The sequence below is a fragment of the Theobroma cacao genome, chromosome 1, assembly GCF_053813885.1.
Source record: "Theobroma cacao isolate CCN51 chromosome 1, ASM5381388v1, whole genome shotgun sequence".
Taxonomy (NCBI): domain Eukaryota; kingdom Viridiplantae; phylum Streptophyta; class Magnoliopsida; order Malvales; family Malvaceae; genus Theobroma; species Theobroma cacao.
This window is the reverse complement of record NC_142639.1, coordinates 9,889,150-9,902,071: the sequence shown is the minus strand read 5'-3', so window position 1 is coordinate 9,902,071 and position 12,922 is coordinate 9,889,150. Positions and strand designations below refer to the sequence as shown.

General features: G+C 35.8%; 1 protein-coding gene across 1 annotated transcript; it reads right to left on the bottom strand.

Moving 5' to 3' along the window:
- Positions 1–3,367: 3,367 nt before the first annotated feature.
- ML2 (MEI2-like 2) lies at positions 3,368–11,045 on the bottom strand. Its single transcript, XM_007048788.3, is given in 14 exon segments — positions 3,368–4,000; positions 4,003–4,080; positions 4,890–5,069; positions 5,343–5,411; positions 5,501–5,585; positions 5,687–6,599; positions 6,731–6,822; positions 8,109–8,260; positions 8,360–8,476; positions 8,569–8,727; positions 8,933–9,402; positions 9,487–9,630; positions 9,742–9,795; positions 10,649–11,045. Coding segments are annotated over 13 exon segments (2,601 nt in total). The 5' UTR covers positions 9,785–9,795; positions 10,649–11,045; the 3' UTR covers positions 3,368–3,901.
- Between the last annotated feature and the right edge of the window lie 1,877 nt (positions 11,046–12,922).

The window sequence follows — 12,922 nt, the reverse complement described above, 5'->3', positions numbered from 1 at the left end:
TCTTTTCCTTTTTTGTATGGATGATGGATATTCATTTTGAGGATTATTTGCATTTTCAGGTGGGCATGAATTTTTTCTGCCCTTTTGCTTTTTTCCATGTGTTTTGTGGCTGAATTGTGTGGCCATTTAGGACCCAGGGGACTAGTTTTTTGTGGCTGATTGTTGTGACCCATTTGGTCTCTTTGTAACAGGGGATTAGCATCTGAAGGGTCTTTCTACACCCTCTCTGCTTTTTTCTGGCAACCCCCTTGCCAGCTCTATCAATAAAATGTTCATGCCCTTCAAAGAAATAAATAAATAAATAAAAGCTAAAAAAAAAAACAAAATAAAAGACAACTAACTCCCCAATGCCATCGTCATCTTTGGCAAGGCTATGGCGAACAGCTGCATTAGCAACGAAACCTAAGGAATCAATGATCCGAAATGGCATTCTTCTGCCAAAACACACGCTACTTCTCTTGCATTTAACTAACACTTCAACTCTAAGAAGTGCCCACAATCTCAGCAGTGGTTGGTTCCAAACTGTGGACAGAAGCACGACAAAGTGGGCAATGGCAACAGCCACTGATCTATGCAAAGTTTGTGGTATAAGTGATTGCACTTGGGAAGAACCCTACAGAGGGATCTTAATCCATGAACTCTTCCAAGCATATAACACAGTCGGTGCAATTAGATTCTCCGTTCTTGTAAATAACAATGATCCCAGCCAAAGTTGGTATTCCAGCCTGCTGCTTGTCCGGTTGCTGTCTTTGCATGGCCTGATGATGAGGTTGGGGATTGCTTGGTCTCCCAGTTACAATATGTTGGGGTGGACGATGTAGACCAAACATTCACCTCTGATCAGTTACAAGATGATTTTGCTCTGATATTCTTAGATTACAGAATATCATTACAAAATCCTCCCCAAAAGAGAAACCTCAAATCTATACAATCGATACAGCCCCCAGCTGCAGAAACACCCAAACCCTGGAGCTCATAATCACAAAACACTCTGCACATCCATAAGTATCCTAGCATCTTAAACCCGGGACAACAACCCCCAAAACAAGACAGCATCCCTGTTCAAAGTGCTGATCCTACGCAAACAAATCTGATCCCAAAAATAAAAGTGGATCCTGACAAAGAGAAAAAACAAGACCTGCACAATGGTCAGCACAATGCACCTGTACATTCAGCAGCTCTGCAAAAATCATCCAACAACCTCTATGCTCAAAGCACACAAAGACCAAAACCACAGTCACAAGATCTGAAAAGTCAGCCTTTCCCAACCAACATCAGGTATCAGAAAAATATTTCCCCCCGCAATACAAAAGCATCAACCAAATAGTTTTAATCGAAGACATTAAACAACTCACCCTGCCTTTGCACACCAGCTTTAGCATGGCTGTCAGCAAGCTGGTTACTCTCTCTAAATATGTGTCTAATCTCCCAACTCTTCACTTTCTTCTTCAGTCTTTCAACATGCAAAACCCATTTCCTGAGTAATTTCAGAGCCAGTGTTGTCCCCTAAACCTCCAAGAGTGAAAGCCACGCCCACAGTGTTACTGTGTCGTGTAGGAGCAGCGGCATACAAGTCACCGAATTTAGCAGAGACAATCCATGCAAATATCTGTTTAGGGAGGAGGGTGACATCATCCACGAGCTCTGAGAAAGTCGAGACTTGTACGCCAACGCCGTTTTCAACGGAGGCAGCGCCTGCTTTCAATTGTTTACCAGAAGAAGACATCATCATCACCTTTCCTATAGTTTTGATTTTCTTTTAACTCGTATCTTCACAAAATGGTTTCCAATACGATGAAGAGGCTATGATTTCTTTGCCACTTTCGATTATGATGGCAAAACTTTGATGTAATTTCTGAATCACCTTACGTAAACCAAATGAATTCTTTAATGTATCATCATGAGGGAACTTGGCTGCAGCAAAATTTCTTCATGTTTCATTATGTAGATCCTATATAGCATATCATGAATTCCTTAATGTATCATCGGCTAAGACAATTTACGAGTCATCAGCTCTTTTGGCCATTGACCCATTAAAAATTTTTCTCTTGCATCTCATATTCAGTCGTCCAAACATCACAAGTTTTTACTTCCAGAATTTCAATATGCACTATTACTAAACAAGTAACCAGGAAACCGAAAAACGGCCTCATTAAATTGTTTCTTGAGAGCCTCCGGCTGCTCTTTCAGAAGCTATGAGCCTGAGTGCTTCCCAGCATCATTAATTATTAGCCCTTGAGTTCCAAAAACAGGGTTGTGGATTAGACACACATAATAATATGTGAACAAATGCAGCCACTCACATGACCTGCACTCACTATAGAATTAGAAACAGAAAGCTTTGACTCTCCTGTCACCTGACTGATGAAAGCTCTACATTTGGTCAAATATTGTAGTATTACTATACAACAATCTGGCATTGAAATTTTCACTCCACATCTATTTGTATTCAAAATTTATAATTGTAGCAAATTTGATATATATTCTATACAATACCACATGCCATTTAATGCAATAAACTGGTTATTCCTATGCATTAAGTTCATACTATGTTGGTTTTGTTCCTACACAATATGTTCATATCAGGTAGATGAATTGATAATATACGCAAGGAAAAATTTTAAGCAATGATAAAACAAAATTTCCATTAACTCTATATTTATAGTGACTTTATTATATTATAAATAAGGTGCTTAACTATTTTAATTATATAGTATAGTATATACTAACCATTATTTCTATAATATAATAAATACTGTTATATTATTTTTAACCATAGAATAAAATAAATATGGTATAATATTAATCAGCGGTGATCATGGATTAAGATAGAAGCTAATTAAGTCAGGTTAGAAATTAATCAGGTGCAAGCAAAGAAGAAGGTTTTCGGGTCGTTGGAAATGGAATCTTTCTTCATTTCTCAAACAAATTTACGTTTGGGGTTAAAGGTTTTTAATGCCATGGTGATGGTGTGTAGGGTATGTTTTTGATGTGGTGGAAATGGTGTGTGAACATAAGGTTATTCTGCATCCCCTCGCCATGTTACATGGTGATATGTTCAAATTCAAACACCCAGTTTTTTTTTACATACTTTTTCCTTTCCTTTAGTTTTGAGGGAACAAACTGAGGAGTTTATTCTTGATTATTTTCTTGTCTGAAATTTTCATCAAGGAAGTAGAGTATAAGGATTAAAAGAGGAGTTTTCTTTCAGGAATATTTTATGAGAACTCCCAAGGCAGGCTTTGGATATTATGAGCAACTACATTATTGCCTCCCCTGCTAATATCATATTTTTTGCTGTACAGATACAGCAAGTATAAATAAAGAAACAATAGTGCATAAATGTGTTGGAGACAAACACACAAGATAAGAAGAAGGTTCAGAATATCTGTACAGACATAAATATTGAAAAATTCAAGTTTCAATACACATTTTCACAGACACTTTAGCACATTACAATGACAAGGATTGTAGGGTCTGTTTGTCTCCCTCCTATACAATTTATAAACAGCCCTGTACCTTGGATTCCCCAACAAAGATTTACATACAAACAAGTGACCATATCTGCAAATGGACATACATGACCAAGTAAAGAAATGTCAATGATAAAGAGAAAAAACCCCAGAGGAGACCCATGCACAGATTGGCGAGTATCACATACAGCTGCTATGAAACTTCAATTCTTAGCAGCATGCTCCGCCTTATTCTTCGACCCCTGGTTCAATAACAATTTCTTGCTCTACATATAAACAAAACACTTTCTGCCTCATTTAATTTTGACTTCTCTAGTGAATTATCATGGAGTGTCCATAACTGAAAAGCAGACACTGCACATGGCACAAGCATAACATACACCTGTTCATTCATTTCTCTTCCAACTTTATACACTAAAAACACCTATTTACTTGTCAGCACTCCTAGCCATTTTATCTCTAGCTAGGAGTAAGATTTCCAAATGCATTGTTAACTCTTCTCTGGCTTCTAATCCAGAAGGCCCTTTGGGCTCTCCAGCGAATCCCCAGAATAAGACCCATCTGGCTGACGAATACAGATGTTCAAATTGCTAGAGAGGAAAGGTTCCTGCAAGATCATGAGAATATAAATACAATAAACTCAGGATTTATACTGGTGTCCAGAGTACTTTAATGGCAATATGACCCTGATTAATCTCTCCATGCATTTTAGCAAGTTACCATTAATATCAATATAACTGAAGCAATGTTTAATACTTTGGCATTTTACTGTTGATATTGATGCGGGCACTTGGGCAGATAAGACCACAACTGGGGGTCAATCCTTTGCTCAGCTGTTTCACTCCATTCCTCACCAGAAAAAAAGAACAGGCTTTATACTTTTATAATGATTTGAAATATTTTCTCCCCAAATATAAGAGTACTCATGTTTTCAATTTGCTAATATCACAATCTTGCATAGGTATTTTGCCCTAGTCATAAATTCCCATGAGATATCAAGAATAAGTTAGAGAAGTTTTCCTTTTACTTCTATCCTTTTCTTTTTCTTGGCTGTCTATATGAATTGATTTCAGGTAACCCCATTTCTTCCAAGCACGTAAAACATAAAGTAGAGCAAGTAAGAGACAAGCTTACAAATTATTTTTACTTACACCTTATTTGCACTATTTTTCACCTGAGTTTCTACCAACATGCCTACATATGACTGAATTAGTGTGAATTAATGCACTACTATTTGCGCTATTCTCACCTGAGTTTCTACCAACATGTCAATATGACTGAATTAGCGTGAATTAATGCAATACTAGGGTTCATTTATCTAATCTATTGTTGACAAGGAATTCCACAGTACAACAAGAAAAAATTACTAGTAGATGCCCTCCAGCTCATATGAAAAACTTAACTGAAGTACACTACCTGATCACCAGTCGCTTGGCCCTCTGAATGGAACAGAATCGGTCGGCATCTCTTATCTTCATTCATCAAGCTTGAATTTTGGAAGTGTGCCACAAGGGCAGCCTTGCCCTGGATTCGAGCATATGCCAATGATGCAACCTTCTCGCTGTTGAACTTCTCCCATTTCTTTCCGTTAAAAGCCTGCAGAAATTTCCACAGCATTAACTCTTTTTCCTTTCAGTAAGAAAACACATGTATGAAAGTATGAAACTCTGAGATCCTTGTCTTATATGCCTAAGTTGCCATATGTAATCCCCTTGAAAACCAGAAAGGCAACTCCTAGTCCCATTTAATATAAATAACCAACTAATTTAGTTTTTTCTGTTTTACACTTACATGATGTTAAAAAAAACCATAAATCAATAACATATACTAATCTTTTGACACACTTAGCAATAGGACCACAGGCTGAACCTGGTAGAAGGAGACAATATGTGAAGGAGAGATCATATTGATGAAGGCATAACCTACATTGCACTTGTTCTGCAATCAGATAAGACAATTAAATCATCACCAACAATTTCAACTAGACATAACAATAAAACATGCCAAAGACCCCATCACAAAAATACCTTGAAATCAATTGGCAAGTAGAGAAAATCATAAGTGCCCCGGTGATTTTCGTCAATGGCAGCAAGTAGCATCTTTGAAGTATACCTAGAGAAATAGAATAAAAGCAGAAACCATTGAGAAAAACAGCATTTTATTTAAAACCTACAAGCATTGCAATTCTTCACCCTTCATCAAATTTGTCTTACTTGTTGGGGATATTTTTAATCATCAAAGTGGTCCTAGTATCTTCTCCACTCATAATTTTATCCAAATCAAGCTGATACTGCTTCTTGTTATCAATCTGGTTTCCATTATTTTCAACTCGCCGACTTCGACTGCGGTCAGCCAAACCTTCATTGCCAGCTGTTCCTTGTCCAGCATAAGAACCATTCCCAAGGAAAATAGGACTGTGCCTTGGCATTGACATCATTCTAAAACTAGGTGAACCATTTTCAGTTACACTTCCTGGGAGACCAACAGCAGCACCCATAGTTCCACGAGCACCAATATTCATCAATAAACTTCCATTGCTACGATTTAAACCTACACCAGCAAAGGAAACAGGACTCATAAAGGATGTTTCAGGTGACTCAGGGAGGTAGCTAAAATGCCTATCAAGATGCACACCGGAAGGAGCAGATCCCACATGATGGTGGTTACTTGAACCAAGAAAGGAGCTGTGTCGACTTGTGTATGGAAAACCCTGTCCACTTGGCCAAGCAGAACTAGCTCGCTCAGAGTAAGGAGTGGGACTTCCCCAAAGAAACTGAGGACCAGTCAATGTTCCAACACCGGTTGAACCTGAATTAGATTCACCAAAGGCAGAGACTGGTCCAGGACTTGCACTTAAGTCCTGCTCAGGGAAGGATCGAGAATGCTGGTAGGCCACTCCTTGTACTGCTCCAGCATTAGTAAATATCTGGTTTGTAAGGTTGGTCTTCGCTTGGTCCTTACCAATAGGTGCAATCTTTGGAGAATTAGGCACATGATGTGGGAGAATTGAAGCTAGCCCAGGCAAATTATTGTTATTTACAGGACTGAAAGATCCCAAACCCGGAGACTTACTAAAAGCATGCAAAGGATTATGCTCAACAGGACTGCCAAATTGTGCCCAGTTACCTGTCACGGCAATGCTTAATTCAGCTAATAATAGAAAATGAATTTTCAAACAGATGCATGATAATGAACTGATTGCATTGAGCACAACATTGCTGAGTACACATAAATTGAAGAGCATCTAGGATATTTACCCGGAGGAGAGTTCCCAACTGGAGAACCTACATGATGCCGAAAACTTCGAGCTTCATCTTGTTCCAGCTCCTGACTTAGCTGCTGCATCAAGCTAACAAAGACGGGATGTCAATTTTAATTTCTTTATACCAGGTTTCTTAATTAAAAATGAAACAAATCAAGAGAAATAAATTAATATGATTTGTGAAAAAAATAACTATCATGATTTCTGCCTAAACACTATTGTGACATGTAAAAAAATGCCTAGCAACCATGAGGTAGGGTTAAACGGTAGCAGAGTTCCTTTTTGGATGGACTGTCAAAGATATCAGGCTTGAAAATTTGCAAATATGCAAAAATGTTTCAAACACCCGAGAAAACAAGTGTAGAAAGTAACATGAAGCATAGAAAGTGTTTACGTGAAATTTGGTTAACTCAAATAAGAAAAATCAATTTAGCATGTTGCACAGTTGCCAGAAGCATTAAGCATTCTATGGAAAAGCATTTGTAAAAGTACTTGAGGAGAGCCACAACAATGGTACTGCCCCGTTCTCCATATTTGTTCAAGAATCAACGATTCCTGCTCACAGTTAATAATATACAATACTTCCACTTATTCTGTATTCCAATTTTTTTAACTTAAAACTCAGAAGGAAACTGTGATTTAAGGTGGAAAAATGGCTAAATGACTACATAGTTACTTAGATCAAAAGTTAAACCACATTCGTTGAAAAGGAGATATACAAGGGAGGAAAAAGCAAGCCTAGTAGATTGACTTGTGTAGAAAATATCAGAAACTTGGAGTCTAGCTTTCCATCTTTTGTCATGTTTCTCCCAACTTCAGAAGGATAAAATAAACAACTAAGATAAAAGAAGAAAAAAAGGCTTCCACCCCTATTCCCTTTTATGGTTTTGTTAACTAAACAGAAAGATGGTATCTTCTCTCCTAACTCCTATATATTCATGTTCATTCCAATTTTCTGTCCCACAAGACAAAAACAACATAATAGCATTAATGGCTCATATTAAGCACTTATGAAATTATATCCTGCTAAAGCTCATTTTGCAGAAACACTTAAAAAAATCAGAAGATACAGCATTCCACAACTTATAGTTTTGGAAGAAGCTAAAGAATCAACATTCATTATAATTCATAGACATGGCAAGAGTGCTGTTCTTCCAACAAAAAGATATTAGATGCATCAAAACAAAAGAATGCTCTGCAAGAAATCTTTTATGAAACATGTGTGAAATCAAAAGCAGCGACAGAAATCCTCTCATAGATCAATTAACTTCTTTTATGTGATCTGTGATTTCCATCTCTGGTTTATGGCAACAACCTGACAAACAAGACCCTGAACCAACATAAAACACAAAGAAGATAAAATTAATTCTTACTTTCGACGAGCCCCACCAGGGCGGCTAGGTTCAAGCTTTATGCGTTTCCCAGCTATGTCACTCCTATTCAACGCTCTAAGAGCTGCCTCTGCAGCTCTAACATCATAAAATTCTATGAACTTATGGTGTCGCTTGTGTGGTGTTTCCCTGATCTGCTTTTTTCACAACAAAAAATGTAATCAGTAAATGCTGCAGACATGTCAAAATGGCGATTGAAAGCAGTAAACGAACAAATTATGCAAAACTAATACCTCTTTCACCTCCCCATAAGCCCCAAAAATTTGGCGAAGGTCATCATTTGATACTGATGGATCCAAATTGAATACTACAAGAGTTCCCTGATTTATATCTTTCTCTGATGGGTTATCCTGGTATATTACAAGAGAAAAAATGCTTCTAAACTTGTTGATAGATCAACAATGTCTAACACAAACATAAAGCAAAATACACTACTCCAAACCTTGGGGATTGAGAAATGAATGTCCAGTTTTCTTCGCCTTAGTGGCTTATTTTGTAATGCACGCATTGCAGTGCGTGCAGCTCGAATATCATAATATGAAATCATTACAAAACCCCTATGCTTGCATGCAGTGTACAAAGTTCTGATATCTCCATATTGCTGCAAGAAAAGTAGGAATTTCAAGATAATAAGTATTAGCCTGGTATAATGAATATGAAAACCATTCTATGCACATAAATAAAGAAAAAAAAAAACGAAATAGTTCTTGGTCAAGTAACCAAGTAATAAAATGGTTATCAGCAGAGAGATCACATAAGCCAAAATACTAGCCAATATAAGTAAGATACAGACTACTATAGAATACCTCAAAGAGAGATCTCAATTCAGAGTCTTCAACATTACTATTGATATTTCGCACAAACAATGTTCTCGAAGGGTGCTCGCCATATGGGTGTTCCCCAGCCACTGTTCCCACACCATTTGGAAGAGGGTAATGACCAATCCCATTTGCAGGAACCCCATCAGATAGGTTCATCGTCGATATACCAATATTAAGGCTCTCTTGAGGATCAAAATCTAATTCCATTCCCCCTCCAGTACCGAAGACATCATATTCTTCCAAGTCTTCCAACTGACTAGGCAAGCCACTTAAATCGAAGTCATCCATTATGCCAGCAAGGAGCTCATCTTCATCATCAGGAAGTAAATTTCCAATGGCATTTGTTTCAGCACCTTCGAGTGGGTCCTTTCCTTCATTTTCACACTCTAGCTTATGTAAATTAGGTGAGTTATCATCAACAGAATGACCAGAATGCTCCACATCAGCAAAGTTCACTGCATTTTAGCAAAAGAAAACCTCAGTCCTATTCTACGTATGGCAACATATACAACATTGTCATATCAACAATTGACACATACATTTTTCATGAGGAAGGACAGGTAATGAGCTAGAAAACAAGCTTGCATCACTTGATGAATGATATGTCTCAGTTCCACGTGGGATTCCCCATGCACCAGTTTCCCACTTCCTAGAGATGTTGACTGAAGGAATATTAGATGGACCTATAATACAAGAATGACTGATCAAGATCTGGCAACAATATATAAGCAAAGATGAATAAGATCATATGCATTTGTAACCTAGATTAAACCAGATGGTGAAAGAAGCAATACCTTCAGATTGGCTTGATATCAGACCTTTTGACTGTTGCTCCATTCAATCACTTTCTGTAGACAAAGAATTTAACATATTAACTATCACAATACCGTACTGAGGACTAATTCAGCATTTGAAACAGTGATTATGCAGAAACCCAAGAATAGCATGGCAACTCAGAAAGAATTCACTAAATTAACAAGTTCATAACGAATTCCAAAACATACATCAGTTCCTAAAAAGCAATACAAGTAACTGAAAGCCACCATAATGTCCAAAAGCCGAAACACATGAAATTTATGATTCCAGTTTCATAATCATTTTCCTACCATTAAACCACAATAGTTCCATCACAACTTGATCACACAACTTTTATCGTAAATTCTGGTTACTAGAATTCACTTTCGAGTAGCCAATCATGCAATGATTCTCTATAGATAACAAAAACACAAATAAAGCAAGCAAATGGTCAAGATCAGACAGAAAATGAAAAGGGTATCTACAGGGCAAGCTCTAAAGAGCCGATAATTATGATCAAACAACAGTAGCAGTAAAACATTGCATCAATAAGTCAACACCCCAAAAAAAATGAAATGTGAAAATTGTGTGAAAGAAAATATAAATTTGCACTTCAATAAAAAAAAATATTTATCGAAACACAACAGCTCAACAAGAACTTTACTTAGTAACAAGTCAACAACTTTCTAAGCTCAGAAACAAAATCAAGCCCTTTTCAGTAGTTTACCAGAAATATTTCTCTCAACATCACTCACTATTTTTTTTTTTTTTTGCACTAGTAAATTATTGATATTTAACCAAAATATTAAAATAAATAAATAAATAGACAATTACCACCAACGAAAAGGAAATTACCAGGGAAGAAATAAACAGGAAAGTAGGAAAAAAAAATCAAAACAGAGATACCTTTTAGAAGAAAATGGTATGTAAGACAGTAGTTAAAGATAGTCCATTGAAGAAGTAAACTGGACTGGGCTGATTCCAAATAGAGTTTTTGTCTTTGATCACCCAAAATTATATATACAAAAACGGAAGGGGAAAGAGAAAGTGAAAGAAAGAGAGAGAGTTTCGTAGAAGCAGAGATATTTCTTTCTTATACTCTTCCACTTCCTTCTCTCTCGCCGGGAAACTAGAAAAAAAAAAAAAAAAAAAAACCTAAACAAAGAGCATTAAAAAAAAACACCCCAAAACAGAAATAAGAAAAAAAAAAGTACTACTCCATATTAAAGAGAAAGTGAGAGAAAATTTATTAGAGAGACAAAGAAGAAAATGATTGGAGGGAAAGAAAAATATAATTGAAAAAAAAAACAGAGTTTTCTCAGGTACTCTGTTTTTGTCTTAAAAAAACGTAATAAAAGATTCTGCTAAATTTGAATTTTGTTTGGCGTCCGTTGACACATAGCCCACACAAGACACAACACAACTACTAAGTTTAAAAAAAAACTTAAAAAAAGGGGATAATTATGTTATTGTGTTTACCCTTTATATTCCGTTTTATTACGACTTTGCCGTGGTTCTGTCTGACGATGTGGCGTGGAATTATTCGTTCAAGGATCGTTGTTGTAATGGTGTTCCAAAGTAATTCTCATAGAATCCAATCAGAATGCTCCATGACATCAAGCCGCTGGCTCCAGATACTCGTGGAGATGCAGCAGTGGTGGGATTTTACATTGGAGGTAGGGGGCTTGGGTGGGGGGTGAATATAGGCGATTAATTGTGCATTTGTACTTACGTTGGTGGCGGGGACCAATGACGTTGTCTTGCGTCGGTAAACGTGATTAGATTCAGCTGCTCTCTCGTAGGATACTCTCGAGCAGAATGTAGTCTAATGAGATGACGCCACGTTCGCGCAGTTTCAAACGGGACCTACCAATTTGTGGGGGGGCACTTCGAGATTTTTCCTTTCCAAGACCAAAGAACAAATCTGATGATCTAATCCACATCTGATCACATCACTCCAATCATAAGATTAATACGCAATATGTTACAAACCCAATTTTTTATTTCAAAACATTGTTATGGTATCTTCCTTTTCCATAATTAATTTATTTATTTAAGAAACTTATTATAAAATATAACTTTAAAAAAACAACTATAAGAAAAAGTAAAGAGAAAGTATAATTTAAAAGATTAATATCTTACTTGAGAGTGAGTCTATAAATAAAGTTAGAGTCTTATTTATAGGTTAATAATTCTTTATTTAGATAAATCTTACAAAATAAATATAATACTTAAGGGATTTGATTTGGATAGATTAAATCTATATTTAAATTTAGATATACATAATCAAATATAATAATTCATATTAAATTACAATTCTATGTCTACGCTATTTAGCCTATATGGACTACTTTGTCTGAAATCTTGAACCTTGACATAATGGATATTCACATATATAATCATAACGCTCTTCCTTCAATGTCCATTATATTAAGAATATATCTTGTTAAAATTTTATTAAGAAAAAATCTCGTGAAAAAAATTTAAATGAATGAAAAATAATACATAATTCTTTTCAAGAATACGCTTAAAAATTATGTCTCTTTAAAAACCTTACCACAAAAAACCAGTGGAAAAAACTTTGATAAAGAAAAAAAGTATACTATATATTTTACTTCCATGATTACTGCATTATTTAAGATCTTTAAAACGACACATTTCAATCTTTTGTACTAACTTTTCAAATGTTGCAGTAAAAAGCCCTTTGGTGAATAAATCGGTTAGATTGTCTTTTAAGTGAATTTGTTAAACACTAATATCACCCTTTTTTTTTTAAATCATAAGTAAAGAATTTTGACGAAATGTGTTTTATCCTATCAAATTTAATATATCCTTTCTTTAATTAAGTTACGCAAACTGTATTATCTTCATATAACGTTGTTAGAATTTCCTTTTTGATTGACAATCCACACATTTCTCGAATATGTTGAATTATAGATTTTAACCAATCACATTTACAGCTTGCCTTATGAATTGCTAAATTTTTTGTATGGTCAAAAGAAGTAACAACTATTATTTGTTTTACAAAGTACTATAAAATAGTCGTATCTCTACATGTGAATAAGTAACTTATCCGAGATCGAGCCTCATGTAAATCAAATAAATATCTTGGATTCACATAACCAATTAAATTTGATTTTGATATATTTGAGTAATATAAACACAGGTCTATTGTTTCTC